Genomic DNA, 21,899 nt, shown 5'->3' with positions numbered 1-21,899 from the left:
TGATCAGTAGTGTTGTTCATATATTCTGTAGCCTTACAAATTTTTTTTTTTTTTTTTTGTTTAACTGTTATCCTTATTTATTTATATATATATATTTATTTATTTTTTAATATTTTATTTATTTATTTGACAGAGAGAGATCACAAGTAGATAGAGAGGCAGGCAGAGAGAGAGAGAGAGGGAAGCAGGCTCCCTGCTGAGCAGAGAGCCCGATGCGGGACTTGATCCCAGGACCCTGAGCTGAAGGCAGCGGCTTAAACCACTGAGCCACCCAGGTGCCCCTATTTATATATTTATTTAGAGCATATGGGCACATGAGTGAGGAAGAGATGGAGTGGGACATTGGGAGGGTTGAGAGAGCTTCCATACCCACTGCAGAGCCTGACATGGGACTTGATTTCATGACCCTGAGCTGAAATCAAGACTAAGATTCTTAACTAAGCTATCCAGATGCCCCTATGTGGAGAGTATATTAAAATCTCCAATCATGACTGTGGATTTAGCACTTTGACCCTTTCACTCAGCATTTGCATCATGTGTTTTGAAGCTGTATTACTAGTGTAATACACATGTGTATACACAGTTTACATGGTTATGTCCTGATGAATTCTTCCTTTCTCGAGAATTATAAAATCTTCCAAATTACTGTGTGGTGTCATTTCTCCTTCAGATTAAAGAAATTCTTTCAGTATTTCTTGTCATGTGGTTTTGTTCCCAGTAAGGTTACTTTATTTGAAAATAACCAATCTTACTCCTTTTTTTGCCAGCTTTATTGAGGTATATAACTGACAAAATTATAATATACTTAAAGTGTATAACATGATTTGTTATTATATACATTGTGATATTATATATATTCCACAATTAGGTTGATCTACACATCTGTCACTTCACCTGTTTACACTTCTTTGTCTATTTTTTGGTGAAAATACTTAGGTTCTATTCTCCCAGCAAATTTCCGTTCTACAATAGAGTGTTATCAGCTGTAGTCACCATTAGATCTTAGACCTTACTTATAACTGGAAAGGATACAAAGGAAAGTTTGTATCCTTTTCTGTCTTTTCCCCAATTCTCCTGCCCCACAAGCCCTAACAACAATCATTTTACTCTGTTTCTATGAGTTAGCCTTTTTTAAAAAAAGGGTTTTTTAGGTTCCACATGTGATAACCGTGTAATATTTGTCTTTCCCTCTCTGCCTTATTTCGCTTAGCATATGTTCTCCAGTTTTATCTATTGTTGTCACAGATGGCAAGATTATTCTCCAGCTTCTTCTCGAGATGATGATCAGTCTTTTAGCTCAGCAAACTTGTGAGCATTGTGGAGCTGTGTGACAATCCAGCACAGGCACATAGCGAGAACTGATTGGGCCTGGATGTCTCAGGATAATCACATGAGCCATGAAGCCAGTTTCCTCTGTTGGTGGGTCATTTTTGCTGTCACCAGCTGTGTTACCTTAATCAACATCTTTGACAGACATATTCTTGATTGAAGCCCACATTGGCCCTAGGAAGAACTTCACTCAAGCTCAAGTTGTAATGTTGACTGGAACAAAGGTGACCATCGTGCTGGGTTTGACAGTTTCACTTAGCCTGTAGGGACAGAACCAATACTACCAATTTCGCAGATGTCCTGATAGGGAGGGACAGATGCAGGGGGTTGTTGGACGGGTGAGTTGATTTTAGGATACGATTCAGAGCTTTAAGCAGTGTGGTTCCACTGGCATTGCCATCTTTAAGGATTGTTTTCTATCCGTGAACCAAAGCATGTTGTCACCATTCCAACCAGAAATTGGCACAAATGCTAATGCGTGTCAGGGTTATAGCCAATTTTCTTAACTATGTGCTGACTTAATTTTCTCATATCTCTTCTGTCTGTAGGGTGGCTCAGTGAAATCCATTTTGTTAATACCAATAATCAGTTGTTTCACACCCAGTGTGTAAACCAGAAGGGCATGCTCATGGACCTTTCTGTTGTGGGATCATTGAGTGTGGTGGTCGAGAAAGAATTCTTGAGATGTTTCAGGGTGCAACTTAGTAAGTGTATTCAGGTAGCACAGGGACAGGACTCGTGGGCAGAAAAAGCTGTATTTTTGCTGTATGAAGCTGGCAGTTTTATGCTTCATGTTCAAGGGGGAGGGGACATATAAGGAATATTAGATCATGTTTCCTTTGAATTTCTACTCATAAAACTACTTTTGCAAGATTTCTTTGGTGCTTTACTATTGTTGAGATTTACAGGCAGTCATGAGACCCTTTAAGAATATAGCAACCAGCTTGTATTTAATCCTTATCAGAACTATGCAGACTGTAGGTCTGCGTTACAGGACAGCACGGTTACCCTGACATATGCCTGTAATCATGTTTTTGTTTTGTTTTGTTTGTTTTTGATAAAATTTCTGTGTGTTAAGGCATCAATGATGGTCACATGGCACTTGATGGTCTCAGATTTCCACAGAGAGAGGTCATTGGCAATACTGTGCTCAAATTAAACTTCCAGTTCATCCAAGATCCAGGTATATTTGAAGAAGCTCTTTCTTTTCTTTTTTTTTCCCATTTTATTTATTTTTTCAGCGTAACAGTATTCATTGTTTTTGCACAACACCCAGTGCTCCATGCAAAACGTGCCCTCCCCATTACCCACCACCTGTTCCCCCAACCTCCCACCCCTGACCCTTCAAAACCCTCAGGTTGTTTTCCAGAGTTCATAGTCTCTTATGGTTCGCCTCCCCTTCCAAATTTTTTTTTTTTTAATAAACACATAATGTATTTTTATCCCCAGGGGTACAGGTCTGTGAATCGCCAGGTTTACACACTTCACAGCACTCACGATAGCTCATACCCTCCCCAATGTCCATAGCCCCCTTGAGGCTTCTTCTCAAATATTAAGGTTCATATGTGGATCCCATCACATTTGTAGATCAGATGGCTAGTGGTGGTAGACTTGCTCAGATCTATGTGTCTAATGATGATGGTGATGGATTGAGTCTTTTCCTTACCCATTTTGGCTTGGATTTAGCAGTGGTTTCATGACACCTCTGTTCTGGTGGCAAACCCATTATGAAAAACTAATTTTAATCTCTTGAGGAACTTCCATGCTGTTTTCCATAGTGGCTATACCAGTTTACATTCCCACCAGCAATGTATAAATACTACTTTTCTCTACAACCAGCATTTGTTATCTCTTTTCTTTTTGATAATAGACATCTTAACAGGTGTGGGGTAATCATGTCATTGTGATTTTGATTTGCCTTTCCCTGATGATTAGTCGCTTTGAGCACCTTTTTGTGTTCTTGTAGGTCATCTCTATGTCTTCTTTGGAAAAGTGTCTATTTTTTTTTGGATGATTTGTCTTTTTTTTTTTTTGCTTTTGAGGTCTACAGTTTCCTTCTACATTTTGGATGTTGACTACTTATTGGATATGTGGGTTATAAATATTTTCTCCCTTCCATAATTGCCCTTGATTTTGTTGGTTTCCTTTGGAGTGCACAAGCTTTTTAGTTTAATGTAGCTCTCCTTGTTTATTTTTGCTCTTGTGGCTTTTATTTTTGGTGTGAAATCTGAAAAAAATCATTGCTAAGACCAGTGTCAAGAATCTTACGTCCTGGGGAGTCTCGGTGGCTCATGAAGTTAAGCGTTTGCCTTTGGCTCAGGGCATGGCTGGGATTGAGCCCCGCATTGGGCTTCCTGCTCAGGTATGGAGTCTGCTTCTTCCTCTCACTGTTGCTCCCTGCTCTCCCTTTCTCTCTTTCAAGTAAATAAATACAATCTTTAAAAAAAAAAAAAAGGAATCTTACATATTGTGTTTTCTTGTATGAATGTTACAGTTTCAGTTCTTATGTTAACATCTTTAATCTGCTTTAAGTTGATTTTTATGTACAGTGTAAGATAGGGATCCAGTCTCATTCTTCTGAAAGTGGCTATTCAGTTTTTCCAACAGCATAAAATTCCTTTTTAGAAATCTTCATTTCTGACTTTTTTAAAATTCCTTTCAGTACTTTATGATGTTCCACTTGTCTTTTGGCCTTTAATTTTTCTGATTAGAAGTTATCATCGTATTATCATTCTTATGTATATAATGTGTCACTGTTTTTCCTGTTCTCTTTAATATTTTTTTCTTTATCTTTGATTTTTAACGGTTTGACTTCAGTGTGTCTAGGTGTGATTTTCTTTGTATTTATCTTGCCTGGTGATTGCTGGACTTCTTGGGTATATAGAAAATAATAGTTTTCAGTAAGTTTGGGAAAATTTCAAACATTTTTTTCTTAAAGTATTATTTTCTGCTTCATTCTTGTCTACTCTGTTTCTGAGATTCCACTCATACCAGTCAGTGTTGGATATTTTCCACAGGTCAGTGAACCTCTGTTCCTTTTTCTTTTGTCTATTCTTTATATTACATAGTTTCTTGACCTATGTTCATGTTCACTGTTTCTTCAGTTAATTTCTGTTTAACTCAGTCATTGTATTTTTCATTTCAGGTACCATACCTTCCTGTTCTAAAGCTTGTATTTTTTTAAATTTGTTTTTATAATTTCAATTCTGCTATTTTGAGTGGTTATATATCCATTCATTATTGTCATATATTTCTTTAGTAGCTTATTTTATACTCTTTCAGATACTTGTTTACCGGTTTGGATTTGGCTCATCTTGTTTATGTTGTCTACTTTGTTACTTGACTAACGGCTACATATTTTTCACTTTTTTTTTTTTTTTTTTAATTTGACAGAGAGAGACAGTGAGAGAGGGAACACAAGCAGGGGGAATGGGAGAGGGAGAAGCAGGCTTCCTGCTGAGCAGGGAGCCCATGTGGGGCTCCATTCCAGGACCCTGGGATCATGACCTGAACCGAAGGCAGATGCTTAATGACTGAGCCACCCAGGCACCCCAATTTTTCACATTTTTTAATGGGATCATTCATTTTTATTGTGTCCTAGGTATGTGGATATTACATTTAGAGACTTTGGAATCTGTTCTGTTCTTCTGGAGAGTGTTGGCTTTGTTTGTTTTTTAACAGGCATTGTTAATTTGACTGGATTCGCATTTCAACCTCTTGTCTCCCCTGTGGTGGGCAGCAACCAAAATCCTTGCTCACTTCTTTCATTCTTTTTTTTTTTTAATTATTTTTTTATTTCTTTTCAGCGTAACAGAATTCATTGTTTTTGCACCACACCCAGTGCTCTATGCAATGCGTGCCCTCCATAATACCACATCGAGAAACCACCTTACACCAGTTAGAATGGCCAAAATTAGCAAGACAGGAAACAATGTGTGTTGGAGAGGATGTGGAGAAAGGGGAACCCTCTTATACTGTTGGTGGGAATGCAAGTTGGTGCAGCCACTTTGGAGAACAGTGTGGAGATTCCTTAAGAAATTAAAAGTAGAGATTCCCTATGACCCTGCAATTGCACTACTGGGTATTTACCCCAAAGATACAGATGTAGTGAAAAGAAGGGCCATCTGTACCCCAATGTTTATAGCAGCAATGACCACGGTCGTCAAACTGTGGAAAGAACCAAGATGTCCTTCAGCGGACGAATGGATAAGGAAGATGTGGTCCATATACACGATGGAGTATTATGCCTCCATCAGAAAGGATGAATACCCAACTTTTGTATCAACTGGACGGGACTAGAAGAGATTATGCTGAGTGAAATAAGTCACAGAGAGAGTCAATTATCATATGGTTTCACTTATTTGTGGAGCATAAGAAATAACACGTAGGACATGGGGAGATGGAGAGGAGAAGGGAGTTGAGGGAAATTGGAGGGGGAGATGAACCATGAGAGACTATGGACTCTGAAAAACAACCTGAGGGTTTTGAAGGGGCGGGGGATGGGAGGTTGGGGGAGAGGTGGTGGGTATTATTCTTTCATTCTTTAAGCTCTTGGTCTATGTTGTGCTACTTGCAGTCTCTCCTGTGCATCCTCTGAAGTGCAGTTCAGGGGCCAGTCAGGGGTTTCAGTAATATTTTTTTCTGTGTCTGTGGCCCCCTCTACTCCAGAACTTTGTTCTTTTCTTTCTTTTCTTTTGGTTTCTTTTTTTCTTTCCTTTTCTGTTCTTTATTTCTTTTCTTTTTATTCTTTCTTTCTTTCCTTCTTTCTGAAAGATATATTTATTTTAGAGAGAAGGAGAGAGAGCATATGCACAAGCTGGAGGGGTAGAGGAAGAGGGAGAGAGAATCTCAAGGAGGCTCTGCTCCCAGCTTGGAGCCTGACTGATGTGGGGCTCGATCTCATGACCTTGAGATCCTGACCTGAGCCAAACCAAGAGTTGGAGGCTTAAGCCACTGTACCACCCAGGCATCCCTCCTCCTCTCCTTCTAGCTACTCTGTTACCTTAAAATTTCATCCTCCTATTCCTTAAGCCAAAAGACTGTGGCGTTATGATTAAGTTTACCTGCTCTGTGCTAAGTAGACTGGAGTTTTCTCTTAGATGAAAATTGAGTATCCAGTATGGGTGTGTATTGAGTGAGTGGTTTTGAAATTCTCCGAAATATCCTAACAAAAATAGTGATCATTATATTCCTCTCTAAACTTATTATCCAAAGAATTTTTGTCTTTTTAAAATAGATTTATTCATATTCTATACAGTTTACCCATTTAAGTGAAAAATTCAGTTATATTCAGCATAGCCACATAATTGTGTAACTATTACCATGATCAGCTTTAGAATTTTCATCACTACTGAAAAGACCATACTTTCTGGCAGTTCACTCCAGTTCCTCTCAATCTCCCCTCTCCAGCCCTAGGGAGCTACTTTGTGTCTCTGTAGATTTGCCTCTTTCATTTATTATAAATGGGGTTGTTTAGTGTGTGGTTCTTTCTGACTGGCTTCATTAATAACTTAGTATCCCTTTCAAGGATGATCCATTTTGAAGCACATGAGAGTACTTTGTTTCTTTTTTCTTTCATGTGAAATGATATTCATTGTATGGATATACTTCATTTTACTTTCTCATTCATTCATTTATAGACTGTTGAGTTATTCTACTTTTTGACTTTTATTAATGCTACTGTGAACATTCATGGACATATTTTTATGTGGACATATATTTTAATTTCTCTTGGGTAGCTGCTTAGGAGTGGAATCAATGAATTGTATATTAACTCTGTGTTTAACCTCCTAAGGAACTGCCAAACTTTTCCAGAGTGGCTGTATCTTTTATATGCAAAGTGGTTCTAATTTCTCTCCATCATTGCCAACACATTATTTTTTGCCTTTTTGATTATAGCCTTTTAGTGGGTATATGGTTATATTTCATTGTGGGTTTGATTTTTGATTTGCATTTCCTTGGCTAATGACATTAAGCATCTTTTCATGTCTTTATTGGATGTTTTTGAATCTTTCTTTGCAAAAATGTCTATTCAGATTCTTTCCCATTTTTTATGTATTCACTTTTACAATGAGTTGTAATTGCTTTTATATATTCTAGATAGAAGTCTCTTATCAGGGAGACTATTTGCAAATATTTTCTCCTGTGGGTTTTCTTTTTCACTTTTTAAAATGGTGTCCTTTGAAGCACAAAGGTTTTTAATTTTGACCAAGTCCAGTTTATCTCTTTTTCTCCTTTTGTTGCATATGGTGTCTAAGAGGTGTTTGCCTAACCCAAGATCACAAAGATTTACTCCTGCATTGTCTTCAAAGAGTTTTATAGTTTTGTCTTGTACACGTAGGTCTATAGTATATTTGGAGTAAATTTTCGTGTGTGTTATGAGAAAGAGATCCAATGGGTTGCCTGGATGGCTCAGTCAGTTAAGTGTCTGCCTTCGCCTCAGGTTGTGATAGTGAAGTTCAGTACATCTATGGGAAATTAAGTGAAGTTCAGTACATCTATGGGAATGTATTTTAATTTTTATGAACATGATTGATCAGAATGTCTTCCTTTAACAACTTGGAGAGTAGCACAGTTTCTAGCATATTTTTGGGATTCAGCAGGTGTAGGTATGGAGCTAATGGTGACATTAGGTTCCAGAACCAAGAGCTTAGTTGTCTGTTATTTTTCTGACATTTCCCTCACAGTACCAACTATAATGTCCTTGGTAAATTTAACGTTCAGTAGATATTGGCAGGTAGGCTAAATAACAGCTAAAACATTTGGAACTTTATGTTTAAGAATACTTTTTTATGTTTGGTATTCAATCTCTAGCTTTCTTGTATTTTTAGTCAATACTTATTTCAGTTGTCACTAATACTTCATTTCTTTTTTAGCAGATTAATTCTGTAACTAGACCTCTGGTTTGCCCTACAAAGCACGATGTCCCGATCACGACAACCCCCTCTTGTGACAGGCATATCTCCAAATGAAGGAATACCATGGACAAAGGTCACAATTAGAGGAGAAAACCTGGGAACTGGCCCAACTGACCTCATAGGTAAGAGCAAGAACTATGTTTTCATGGTAAATGCATTTTTGTAGTGGGCAGTTGAGATAAGCTGATAGAAAAAAAACATTGTGATCTGTATGGAATAATCTGAATAAAGATGAAAGAATTATTTGGTTTTCTGGCTTTTCTGTGTAAAAATCATTATTTTATCAAATCTTGTCTAAATTGCTTTTCACCAAGCCCTTCAAAAAGTTTCCCACAGCTGAGACTTGCCTCCATTTCCTCAGCCTTGCTTTCTCCTGCTTTGATTGACCAAATAGCCTCCCAAGCTATTTTTGTCCACTTTAGTTTTCCCTCTATTATGTATCTGTTTGTATTTGTTCTGTAGTGCTCTGTAAATTGTATCTCTTCTGTTCTTTATTGCCTTTCAAATCAAATCTAAACTCTATCTCCTGGTGATATCAGTACCAGTTGATCTTATCCTCAGTTCACCTAGAAGAAACTGTCTACTCTCACCAGTGCATATCCTTACTAAGACCTGTGAATCTTACTTATTTCTTTTCCTCTGCCACACCGATGCTTCATTATGCTTGAGAGCCCCACCACAGATCTGAAATATGAATAGTCTCTGCCAAAACTTGAGACTTACAACCAAAACAAAAACAAAACAAAAAAAAGCTCTTCACACTAATTCCCACCCATGTTAATCTGTCTTTTTATTTAGACTTCCCTAATATTTATGTATTTATGGTAAGCTAAATCATAGTTTTTCGTATTTGTTTTTTTGAATCTTTTTAAGTTTAAGGACATGCATGCTCTGTATCCTGTTGGCACTATATAAATTTATTAGTTTGTATAGTGTCTGTCCCATCCACTCCCACTCTGTAACATGAAGACCTCCTACTGCTGATTATTTAAGCATTCATTTTTGTAAGTGGTTCTCATCCCTTGCTTGTCTTTTCTTAAGTTTTTTTTTTTAAATTCCCCTTAGTTAACATATAGTATATTATTCGTTTCAGGTGAACAACTTAGTGATTCAGCACTTCCCATACAGTACCCAGTGCTCACCACAAATGAACTTCTTTTTTTTTTTTTTTAAAGATTTTTTTTTTTTATTTGTTTATTTGACAGATCACAGGTAGGCAGAGAGGCAGGCAGAGAGAGAGGAGGAGGCAGGCTCCCCGTTGAGCAGAGAGCCCGATGTGGGGCTTGATGCCAGGACCCCGGGATCATGACCTGAGCCGAAGGCAGAGGCTTTAACCACTGAGCCACCCAGGCACCCCACAAATGAACTTCTTAATCCATATCACCTATTTAATCCATCCACCACCCCACATACCTCCCCTCTGGTAACCAATTTTTGTTCTCTATAGTTAAGAGTCTGTTTCTTGGTTTGCCTCTCTTTTTTTTCCCTCTATGCTTGTTTTATTTCTTAAATTCCACATATGAGTGAAATCATAGGGTATTTGCCTTTCTCTGACTGACTTATTTTACTTAGCCTGATACTCTCTAGCTCCATTCATGTCATTGCAAATGGCAAGATTTCATCCTTTTTTAATGGCTGAGTAATATTCCATATATATATGTATGTGTGTATATATATATATATGTTTATGTATCTATATGTATGTATAATTGTTTGGTCAGGTAGGATTATTTTCTTGTGAACTCTGAGATGCATTTAGAATAGAGATGCATTCAGAATGAGGAAGCGAGAGACTTTAGTATATGCTATTCAACATATATGCTGATTACCATATAAACTTAACTGGATTCAAACATTCTCTTGACTCTTCTTAATTTATGAGGGATCCTAGGGGCACCTAGGTGGCTCAGTCTGTTAAGTGTCTGCCTTCAGCTTAAGTCACAGTTCCAGAGTCCTGCAGTCAAGCCTTGAGTCAGGTTCCCTGCTCATTGGGGAATATGTATCTCCCTCTCCCTCTGCTCTTCCCCACTTGTGCTATTTCTCTCTCTCAAATAAGTAGATCTTTTAAAAATTTATGACCCATTGGTAAAGTATTGGAGACTGTGAGTTGGAACTTATTTTTGTTGCATTATTGGTGCAGGTTGACAGATTATTTTTTTGGCCCTCTGGAAAACCCTTGGAAAAGAGAAAGTGAATTGGAGCTTGGCACTATGTTTAATAAATGAATTTTGCACTTCCTAGCTAGTTCTTTTCACTAGTGTTATTTAAATATGTCTTATTTTATATGTTTTCTCTAGCCATAGTTTTGGATTGTTCAGTAAACAAAATTAATTATTCTTTTTTTTTTGAAGGATTTTATTTATTTATTTATTTATTTATTTATTTGTCAGAGAGAGAGAGAGAGAACACAATCAGGGGGAGCAGCAGGCAGAGGCAGAAGAAGCAAGCTCCCTAACAGCAAGGAGCCCGATGTGGGTTTGATCCCAGGACCTGGGATCATGATCTGAACTGAAGACAGACACTTAACGGACTCAGCCACACAGGCATTTGAAAAATTAATTATTCTTATGAAGATAGTTTTATCTAATCCAATGTCTTGATTTTTGACATAGCTCATTCTACATTTTTCTTTATCCAAAGTGGAAGAGTCCCTAGAATGCATAGAAATAAACCATAAAGATGGAGGTTGTGTCCTACATTTTAACTGGAGCTCCTAACATGATAGTTACTAGTCTGTATAAATTTTAATCTTGCTTTAGCTTTAAGCAGTGCTATTTTTATTTGACTAAGTGTGTATACTTCTGTAAACCTTGCTAGTTCAGCTTTCAACCTGCCTATGTATTGCCTAGAAACCATTTAAAAAAGCAAACTCAATCTGCTAAATAATTTTGGTGTTTTTAGCTCAGAAAATATCTACGCTAGCCAAGTGAAACATTATAAAAACAGTTTATTTGAAATTCTACAAGTTACTTTAAAAAAAAGATGTTATATTTTATGAAGCAGATTTCTTGGTTTGCAGTAACTTAGCAAAAATGTGCTTTAGAAATTAAGAAATTGGTCTTGTGATTTTATTTAATTTTTAAGACATTTAAAATGATCTGTTTGAATCTATGTTTAAAATTGTGATTGTGGGGCGCCTGGGTGGCTCAGTGGGTTAAAGCCTCTGCCTTCAGCTCAGGTCATGGTCCCAGGGTCCTGGGATCGAGTCCCACATCGGGCTCTCTGCTCAGTAGAGAGCCTGCTTCCTCCTCTCTCTCTGCCTGCCTCTCTGCCTACTTGTGATCTCTGTCTAATAAATAAATAAATCTTAAAAAAAAAAATTGTGATTGTGATTTTTTTTTTTTTTTTTAGTTAAAATGTAGAGCAGGTATTAAATCACAGAAACCTTGATAGCCGCTACAATTAGATGAATAAATTGTTGTTCTGGATAACTTTTTCCCAGCTTGTACTGTCATCGATATCATTTATATTTGCTCATCTGAACTTGTTTTTAAGGCTTCCTGTCTATATATTTTAAATCTGCTGTCATTCTTCAGTTTTAATCATAAGGTTGTTCTCCAGCAGGGAACCTGTTTTAGGAATGACTTTATATTAAGTTCTGACATTTACTAGTGAGTTAGTTTCTTTTCTGAAATGAGTTAATATATAAAATCACAAGAATCTTTTTGATATTATAAAATTTTAAAATATTAAGTTAATGTATTAACCTAGAGTGATATCAAAATATCTACCACCTATAACACTAAAACTGCTTAGTTTATTTTTTTATTTTTTTTTTTTAAGATTTTATTTATTTATTTGACAGAGAGAAATCACAAGAGAGGCAGGCAGAGAGAGAGGAAGGGAAGCAGGCTCTCCGCTGAGCAGAGAGCCCGATGTGGGACTCGATCCCAGGACCCTGAGATCATGACCTGAGCTGAAGGCAGCGGCTTAACCCACTGAGCCACCCAGGCACCCACTGCTTAGTTTATTAATTAAAGACTTTTCCATCATTTAAAATATACATAGACTGATATATGTATGCATAAACATTATTTGAGCAAATACTCATTGAAGTGTTTCAGAGTACTTCTCTTAAAGATAGAGAGGAGTTCTAGGGGTGCTTTGAATCTCTTAAATTGTTTACATTTTTCAAAACAAAATTGATTTTCAGGAAAGATATCAAAGACATTCTCATATTGAAAAAATAATTTTGAATTATGAATGCATTTAAAAATGTGTAAATGTCATTATACGTTTAAAAAAGTTAACAGAAAACTTTAAATGCTGTTATTAGAAAGACAGAATTCCAGGGCTGCCTGGGTGGCTGTCAGTTAAGTATCTGCCCTGAGATCAAGCCCCACATCTTGCTCCCTGTTCAGTGGAGAGCCTGCTTCTCCCTCTCCCTCTGCCCATCCCTCCCCACCTCCCTGCTTCTCTCCCAAATAAATAAAATCTTAAAAAAAGAAAAAAAGAAAGGCAGAATTCCATACATGTATAAATAACGACAGTTTTAGGGAAATCTCTGAAATTCGTTATTTTAACAAATGCATCTCTAAAAGGTGATTGTTTTTATTACTCTATGGTTAAGATAACATTCTTACCAAACAGTGCTTTAAGTTGTGACAAAAGATGACTTGAATCCCTTCCTACATTTTTTCAGCCCAATTTGGCATTAGTTGAGGTGTTCCTGGTATCTGAAAAAAAAAATTGTAATTGCCAAACTTGACTGCTGAGCAATATAAAAAGTTAAATAATGAGAATAGAAAGTGTGAAGTGTCTGGGTCTTTGCCACATACATTTTGGCTTGTTTTTTCCAAAGATATTTATGAGCTTGTTCTGTTTTGCAGAAATGGAAAATACAAATAAAATAAGAAGTAGAAGAGCTGGCAGTTGTCCTTATGGTGATATATTGGTGTTCTGTCTGGTGTCACATCTTCCTCAGTATAATCTTTCAGTGCCTCTCTGTTTGCTGCCGAAATGATAGTAATTTACTGAGATTCCAGGCATGAGTTGACATTTTGGGAGTTCTGGCTTACTATAAGAACAGAATATAGTTTAGTGATAGTATCATTAGGGAAACACTAAGGCAGCATGAACTGCCAGTATAGGATACAGATATAAAAAATGAAATAATAATCCAGTAAGGCTCTAGAACATCAGCTGGATTTACCAGACTCCAGGCTCTGCTTGAAATAAAGTGTATACATAAATAATTTAAATGCTAGGAAAAGCAAATGTGGATTATTTTCAGGAACATGGATAAATATATTTTTAGGGAATGATATATATATTTAGTATATGTCAGAAATTTATACCAATAACTTAGATTTCTAATAATAGCAATAATTTCCCATAAAACCTATGAAAGCAATTTAAGAGTCTTATAGTCTGAGTATTTGGAATGCCTACACATAATTATTATGGTCATTATTTTTTAATTCCACTGATATTTGAAGAAACTTAAATATAATCTAAAGAAGTCTTAAATACGAAAGAAAAAGGATTAGACAAAAATTAGTAGAGACAGTATATTTGCAGGTAACATTGGGTATATTCAATAATAGAAATAACTATTGAACAGGAAATGCTATTTCTAGATTTGTTTTTCACTTCATGGAAAAAGCCTGGTAATACTGAGAGAAGAATTGTCTTTTTATGTAATAGATGTGTCTATGATCTTATCTTTGCTCTTTTGAACTTTGTTACGTACATGCTTTTATTTTCAGGTTTGACAATTTGTGGACATAATTGCCTCCTGACGGCAGAATGGATGTCTGCAAGTAAAATAGTATGTCGAGTGGGACAAGCTAAAAATGACAAAGGAGACATTATTGTCACAACCAAGTCAGGTGGCAAAGGAACCTCAACAGTGTCTTTCAAGCTACTCAAACCTGAAAAAATAGGTATCATCTTACTTTAATTTTTAAAGAGGAAAATGAAAATGGCTTTTGTCTTTCAAAATCTAAAAGTGGTAGATTTGTATAAAATTTACCAATTCTCACATCTCATTAACTTAGATTATGTTTATTTTGACAGGAATGGGATATTAGTTAAAATTTGCATTACTTTTGGAAAGGCAGTTTGCTGAGGTAACAGTGAAACCTAAGGATGATGATCATGAGAGAACTATCATCCTAAATTCTTTATAAAATTTATTTCTTTAACATTTTGCTTTGTCAATTTTAGTTCCTTGATTTTGAACACAGTAATTGCATTTCTTTCTATTACGCAGTCAATATTTGAGGTAAAGTATCCTCCTCATTTGGCCAAATTAGCAATAATACTATCTAAATAGTGTTCTTATTTCCTTCATTTCCTCTACCCTTTGAGGCCAGGACAAAATGTTGCCTGGCCAAAATGTGTTTTTAGCCCTCCAAACAAGAAATAAGCACTCTTTTTTTGTATACTGTAGCACTTTAAATGTTACTTTTTGTGTACCTAACACTTCCTTCCTCATATTAGGGGTAGTTAAGAACTTGGTCCAAGGAGCTGAACTCTGAATACTAATCTGAGGTCTAGCACTACGAACTGTGGAACTTCAGTGCTATTTCTTTGTGGATAAACGTGGAACAACAATATTACCTACCCTGTAGGATTAAATGAGTTACAGCATGCATATAAAATGCTTAGTATAGACCCTTACACAAAGTTAATGCCAGATTCATCTTTGTGGTCCTGTGATGTCTTATACATGGTTAGTACTTGGTAAATATTTGTGTAATGTAGGAATATCACAGGTGTAATTAAGCCCAGGTCATACTTCTCTCTTATATTGAAAAGTAAATAATTTTGCAGATTGTTTTTGTTTTCTATCTTAGAGTGTAGAGCCTTTCTACAGCATTAGCTTCCTTAGAATCCCAAGATTTTTTTTCCATAAATAAAAATTTAGATAAGGAATTTAAGGGAGAATACAAAATGCAACACACACACACACACACACACACACACACACACACACACACATACATGTGCCTATGCATATATCTGTGCACATGTAATATTCCCTTTTTTTTTACTCATTTAATGTATTCAAAAACTGAAAATTAAAGCCAGAACTTGTTACCGAACCCAGCAATGTCTTATATTTATACGGTAGATAAAGACAATTTATTTTATTCTAAAGTACCCTGCCAGGACCTAGCACAGTATAAATTCAATAAAGGCTTATCAAGCCTAACTTAGGAATATCTAGACTTTAGTATAACCTCTAACAAAGCCTCTTGTTGCATTCTGGCAGAACTGTGGATGCTGATAGAATTTGTGGCTTCACAAAGGGTCATATAGCTAGAAGTTGCCTGGGATCAAATACCTTCCCTCATGAAGACTTCACAGGCCCCAGCTGCTCCTCTGCTCATTGGCCCTTGGCCCATTTTCTGTTTGAACCCAAGTTTAGAGGTAGTAAGCCTGTGAGTCCTATGCCAAAGTGAATGACAAAGAACTCAGTCACATAAAAGAGGGTACAGTTTTCAGAGATTATATTTTGTTGACAGTGTTTACCTGTTTTTCTTGAATATCCTAGTCATTTGCATTACACAAGCCATGCATTTCTTGGAAAGTATTTGACTGTTTTCTTTATATAAGGAATTGTTGGATATTTTTTGAATTAACCAAATTAATTTTACTTTTTATTATTTGTAAAATACATTTGTTTTAGCAGAATTTTTTCTCAAGAGGCTTAGTGTGCCTTCTCTATTGAATAATGTACAGTGAAACCATGAACCAAGAGGTGTTATATTTACCTTTTTATAGATTCTTAGTGTTTTTAATCAAGCCACCAACCATTAAAAAAAACAAAAACAAAAACGAAAGCACCACAGCTTTTGTGCTCTCAAATTTGTCAAAAATCACCTTAGTGTGCATTTTGTATTAGGTCTTTAAAAAGTAAAACAATAGGGAAGGTGTTGGTTTGTATCTCATTAAGGATGTGCTCCTCATTTTGGCAGGTCTTTTGGATCAGTCTGCTGTGTGGGTTGATGAAATGAATTATTACGATATGCGTACTGACAGGAATAAAGGAATTCCCCCCTTGTCTCTGCGTCCTGCTAATCCTCTTGGCATTGAGATTGAAAAGTGAGTACCATCTTGCCTTCAGTTTTCTTTATTGCTGAAAAGTTTTATATACTTACCAGTAAAGAGGAAAACTCCAGAAACATCCAGGGAAAAACAGTTGAAGACATTCCTGTTGTTTGGGTTCAAGTGTTACTCTGAAGCCTGGTCAGTTTGCTGCCTAGTGAATGTTAAAAATTTTGGCGAAAACTACTTAGCTCATTAGTTTTTTTAGTTTACTTTTTGTGAGGAAGAAAAGTATCTTGAAGTTTGTAATAACTTATCTGGGGCTGGTGAGTTTAAATATTTAGATGGTACTTGAAATCAAAATAGAATTTTCCATGTGCTTGATGTTTTAGGGAAATACTTTAGAATGATTAGACCCACTGTAGTCTTTTATTTTATTTACAACCCCTGCCTATAATTCATACTTAATCTAGACTTAATCTCTCAGAATTATGGCAGGTAAATGAGAGTGTTCAAGATGTAAACAAATCTGTGATTTTCTTAATTGCTAGGATAGTATTTTAGCAACTTTTATAATTAATACCTCTATCCTTACATCTTACTTAATCAATTCATTTAATACATTAATTGTGTCTAATTTATTTTCTAACCTTAGTGATTCTACTCATGGAGTTATATACTGAGTGTTGCTCTATAAACAGTTACCGAAGGTGACAAATTAGTTCTGTTAACACTTTAATATAATATAATATAATAATACTAATCTTTATATATTTAACCTTCAAGCCTACACTTGAAGACCATTAATAATTCAAATAGCAAGCTTTTTTTTTTCACCTAGGGGGTCTTTACCTCTGGCTAAGAGGAAAGGAGCGAATGTTTGTCTTGGGAATTCACCATGTGTTGAAAAATCCTGGGGCTTAGCAGCTTTTAGTGAACTTGGACTATCCTAGGTCACATCTTTGAAGCTCTTTGGCAGTATGGGTCATCTGTAGATGTTTTAAGGATTTCAGTGCTCTATAAAGGAGTTTGAGGATCAGGAAAGTCCAGAAAGAATGGTAATTGCTGGCTATTTAGTTGAGCACAGTTTCAACCATGAATAGACTTTGCAGTTGATAGGAAGCCTTTTAACAGCCTGCTTCAATACTCTTGGAAGCCAGCTTCTTTCCAAGGCCTGCCACAAAAAAGTGTAGAGCGGGAGGTCCTTTTTTATTGTTCTTTCATGAGGAAAATATAATTTTATATTTGGGCACAGGGGCTATAGGAATACTGTATGAATTTTATATGAGCTTTAGACAAAACTATCAATGGTAGGATTAAATTGAATATTTACTATCATAAAATGTATTTTCTTAATTTTCAATTTGGCATATAATTCACCCCTATTTGACTTCTTAGGTCCTTCCACCTTTGAATTGTCTTTATTATTTCTGTTTTTGCTGCTACCCAGAAAAGGGATGGGCTTGAACTCTCTCTAATAGCACTTTTTCTTAATATGTATCAGGATTATTCTTAGGGAATATTGGTAACAGCAGCCAGGAATAATGCCACTAAATGTGCTGGGCTCTTTAGAAGTTTTCTTTTTCTTTTTTTCTTCTCTGTGAGGTAGTCTAATTTAGTCTAGAGCCAAACTCCATTTGAGCCATAGCTCTCCAGCTTACTAGCAGTAGGACTTTGAGCCAGTTACTCTTTGCCTCAGTTTTCTCAGGTGCAACATGCAGTACCCGTGTCATAGGGTGTTTGTGAGGATTCAGAGAGTGAATGCTTTAGAAGAGTGTTGCTTGTAGCAAGTGCTTAATAAATGTTAGTCATTATTACAATGATGCTTTTGCTCTTCTTGCATCATACACTGTTCACGCTCTGCTCAGTCACTTAGGAAGAGAATCTCTTTTTAATAACTGTTGAGATTTCAGGGTAACAAATTGTATTAAAATCTTTAAATAGCATTACATACATTAATTTAAGAAGTGCTAAAATGGCTGTAAAATTAATAGTAATATTTATTTCAAGTTGTTTCTTAAGTTTCAAATAATAATTTGCTTAGCCATAGGATAAAGAGTAGTCTTTTGAAAACGTAAAGCCATGACTCTCATACAAATATAAAATGAACACATGTTAAGAGCTTTTATTTAATTCATTAATTAATAGGAAAGCCAGAAAAACGTTAAAGCCAGTTCAGAGGAAATTCCAGAGGGTAGACATAATAGGCAGTGAGGAATGCTAAAAGATGTAGACTGACCACATCTACTGCATGGTAATTAGTTGCATCGTCACCTGACAGGTATGTCTGTGGTCAAGGCTCTCTAGTCACCATCAGTCCAACATTAGTTAACTTCTGTTTCTACAGCTTAGTCGCAAAATAGGAACAAAGAAAAGCTCAGGTTTCTATAGAATCAGAAAACACTGGGAAGGCCCTCCAGACCGTGAAAGGACTCCAGTACTTCTTTTGCACATTTAAAGTCTTGAAATTTTCAGTAAAAGAAAGGCAGGCTAGAATACTAGAAAGCAAGAAAATGAAAGGTGAAAGTACAAAGAGTTATAGGAAACAAGAGAAAGTTTTTGGCCAGAAAAATGCTTTCCATGGTTCCTTTTTATTTTTTAAAGATACTGTCAGGAAAACAGCATTTATTTTACTGAATCCTCTGACTTCAGATAGAGAAATCGTATTTTAGAAAAAGAGAAAAGGAAAGGAAAAGCAGATATTAAAATATTGATGTGGGTTTTATTTGCCTGACTTGATTTATTTTATTTATTTTACTTTTTTATTTTTTTAAGTAGGCTTCACACCCAGTTCAGGACTTCAACTCACAACACTGAGATCAGGAGTCGCATGCTGTACCAACTGAGCCAGCCAGGCGCCCTCCTGACTCAGTATTTTTTAAATAAAAGCTTTGCTCTCCGTACAGAATAATGTACGTTCAGGTTAGAATCTCCAAGAGTATTTCCTAACTGGTTTTTATTTCTGTATATTAATGTCATTTGGGTGTTTCTTTTGTTTAAAATTGCTGGGGGGGCGGGCTGGGTGGCTCAGTGGGTTAATGCCTCTGCCTTCGGCTCAGGTCATGATCCCAGGGTCCTGGGATCGAGCCCCACATCGGGCTCTCTGCTCAGCGGGGAGCCTGCTTCCTCCCATCTCTCTTTTCCTGCCTCTCTGCCTACTTGTGATCTCTGTCTGTGAAATAAATAAATAAAATCTTAAAAAAAAAATAAAATTGCTGGGGGGTAGGGGAATAGGGATAGGGTGGCTGGGTTATGGACATTGGGGAGGGTATGTGCTATGGTGAGTGCTGTGAAATGTGTAGGTCTGATGATTTGCAGACCTGTACCTCTGGGGCAAATAATACATTGTATGTTAATTAAAGAAAAAAGGTTGGGACAGGATCTAATTTTAATTTTTAAAAAAATGTCATTAGAGAAGGAATATTAGGGTTTTAATATTACTTGTTTGTTGAAATATATTTGAGAAGGTTTGAAGAATTATGATTGCTTATTATAAAATACCGTGGTCTTAATGATTTATCATTAAAATTGTGATGTCACTTTGGAAGATGAATCAGCTGCTGGTAATTGCATTGTGAATATTGATGAAATTCTCTTCAGCTGACAGTCAAATGTACAATGTGGAACAGTGAGAGGTCCTGTAGTGTTGTGGCCAGTTCATCTGAATAAGAAGAAGCAAGTAAGGAGGGGCACCTGGGTGACTCAGTGGGTTAAACCTTTGGCTTTGGCTCAGGGTCCTGGGATCAAGTCCCGCATCTCATTGGGCTCTCTGCTCAGTTGGGAGCCTGCTTCCCTCCCTCTCTCTGCCTACTTGTGATATCTCTCTCTGTCAAATAAATAAATAAAATCTTAAAAAAAAAAAAGGGAAAGGCAAGTAAGAGTAGCAGAATATATTTTTCTTGTTGCTTTTTCTTGTGAGTCAGAGTTTAATAAACATTTTACTGGTGTGTCCAGCATGCATGCTGTTGTCTTTTAGTTACTGAGTTTTATCAACTGCCTCCTTTAACTGCTTAAGTCCTTCATATTCTTAAATTTTTCACTGATGTTGTGCACACATGGTGCCTTGATACTTATAAAAGTGTTACTAATTGCTTGGAAACAGACAAACTTCACTTTGAACTGGGACTAGGATTTAGTTATAAAAGGTCTGCAGTTCTGATTTATTATACTGATTGTCACAGATGTCTCTGTTCTTTGCATAGCTTAAATTGTAATGGAGACAAACCATTTAAACAGAAAGAAAAGGTAAAACAGGTTCATGTTAAGTAAAGGCTCTCACTGGATTATATTCCTTTTTTTTCTTTTAGAGAGAGAGGGAGAGAGAGAAAGTGCACCCACATGGGCACCTGCCTAACTGGTGTGGGGAGGCAGGAGAAGAGGGAGAGGGAGAATCTCAAGTAGGTTCCTTTCCTAGCATGGAGCCCTAGGGGGGCCCAGTGTCATAACCCTGACATCATGACCTGAGCCAGAGTCAAGGGTTGGACACTTAACAGACTGACACCCAGGCACCCTGCTAGGTTATATTTCTTAAAATAAATATTTGTTTAACGTGTGAATATTAAGTTATGTTTTTGGAGATCATACATATATGTAAGTGAGGACATAAAAATGGAGCTTTGCCCTTGTTTTTATATGATCTGCATTTTATTATTATTAATTATTATTAAATTATTGTTAAATAATTACATGGGAATGGCTGTCTAGGACCAGTAATACCTGCTTTATTTCTACATGGATTTTATGGGCAATGCAAATCTGATTTTCTTCACATCAATTTGGTGTTTCAGTAGAAAGGAAAGTTGACCAGTTTCCCCACAAGCAAGGGATGGGGGGCAAAATAATTCTCAGTATGAGTATAGAAGAGAAGAGTCTTGGATAAATTTGCTTTTTAGGAATTTATAAAAACAATTTTGTGGGCTGTGATACATGTATAAGTCCAGAACCTGTCAGACCCTGCTCCCCAAAAAAGGAGGAAGGAAAGAAAACAACATCATATACAACCAAGACCAAGCTCATAATATTTAATACAACAGAGTGAAAACTATGCTAAAAATTGAAAGCTAAAAGAATTGAGTATAATATACAAACACTCAAAAAAACTATATAAACCCACTTTTACTGTTTTAGCCTCCCCACCTTTCATCTTTCCATCTGCCAAATCAAGAAAACATGTTCTCTTTAATGCAGTAGCACAACTATAACCTGGCCTTACTCTATAAGGTGGTTAGAATTTTTCTCATGATTTTTGTTTTTCTCATTCATAGGTCATTACTGTAGAATTTTCTCTTACTCGAAAGCAAATTCTGATATGTTAAGAACATTGCTGTTAGTTTTATATGTAACCACTCAACTCATGTACCTGGGTCTTCCCCTGGCATGGGCCAAACCTTTCCAGAAGATTTAAACCTGAGCTTACACTGCCATCTAATGGAAAGCATATATTTTAGGGGTACAAGAGTTGTCGGCTATTAAAATTGTGTTTTGATTTCTTAAAGCATTTCATGAGTGTACATAGTAGAATATATATTGCTTTCACTCTCCAACTCCATGGTAGTATATTTAAAGTGTAGACTTAGTTTAAATTACTCAGAATGTACCTTGCTTTTACTGACTTGTTAAGCCATCACTTTACTTGGTGGATTACAGCCTAAATTCCAG

At 36.3% G+C, this 21,899-nt stretch overlaps 1 protein-coding gene and 1 pseudogene across 8 annotated transcripts in view; one reads left to right on the top strand and one right to left on the bottom strand.

Annotated features, from left to right (window-relative positions):
* EXOC2 (exocyst complex component 2) overlaps window positions 1-21,899 on the top strand; it is a 297,739-nt gene that overhangs the window by 53,275 nt on the left and 222,565 nt on the right. For 3 of the 8 annotated variants that reach the window (XM_046004926.1, XM_046004919.1, XM_046004921.1), the window contains 3 exons: window positions 8,208-8,368; window positions 13,955-14,131; window positions 16,172-16,298. In XM_046004926.1, coding sequence (XP_045860882.1) covers window positions 8,251-8,368; window positions 13,955-14,131; window positions 16,172-16,298 — 422 coding nt within the window. In that variant the 5' untranslated portion in view covers window positions 8,208-8,250. Of the gene's footprint in view, window positions 1-2,427; window positions 2,513-2,863; window positions 2,887-4,893; window positions 4,931-8,204; window positions 8,369-13,954; window positions 14,132-16,171; window positions 16,303-21,899 lie in introns of those variants that run through there. The other 5 variants (XM_046004922.1, XM_046004925.1, XM_046004924.1 and 2 more) reach the window with 5 other exon arrangements.
* On the bottom strand, window positions 1,298-3,027 carry LOC123942240 (annotated as a pseudogene).

Source organism: Meles meles, chromosome 5 (genome assembly GCF_922984935.1).
Source record: "Meles meles chromosome 5, mMelMel3.1 paternal haplotype, whole genome shotgun sequence".
NCBI lineage: Eukaryota > Metazoa > Chordata > Mammalia > Carnivora > Mustelidae > Meles > Meles meles.
This window is presented reverse-complemented; position numbering and strand designations above follow the sequence as displayed.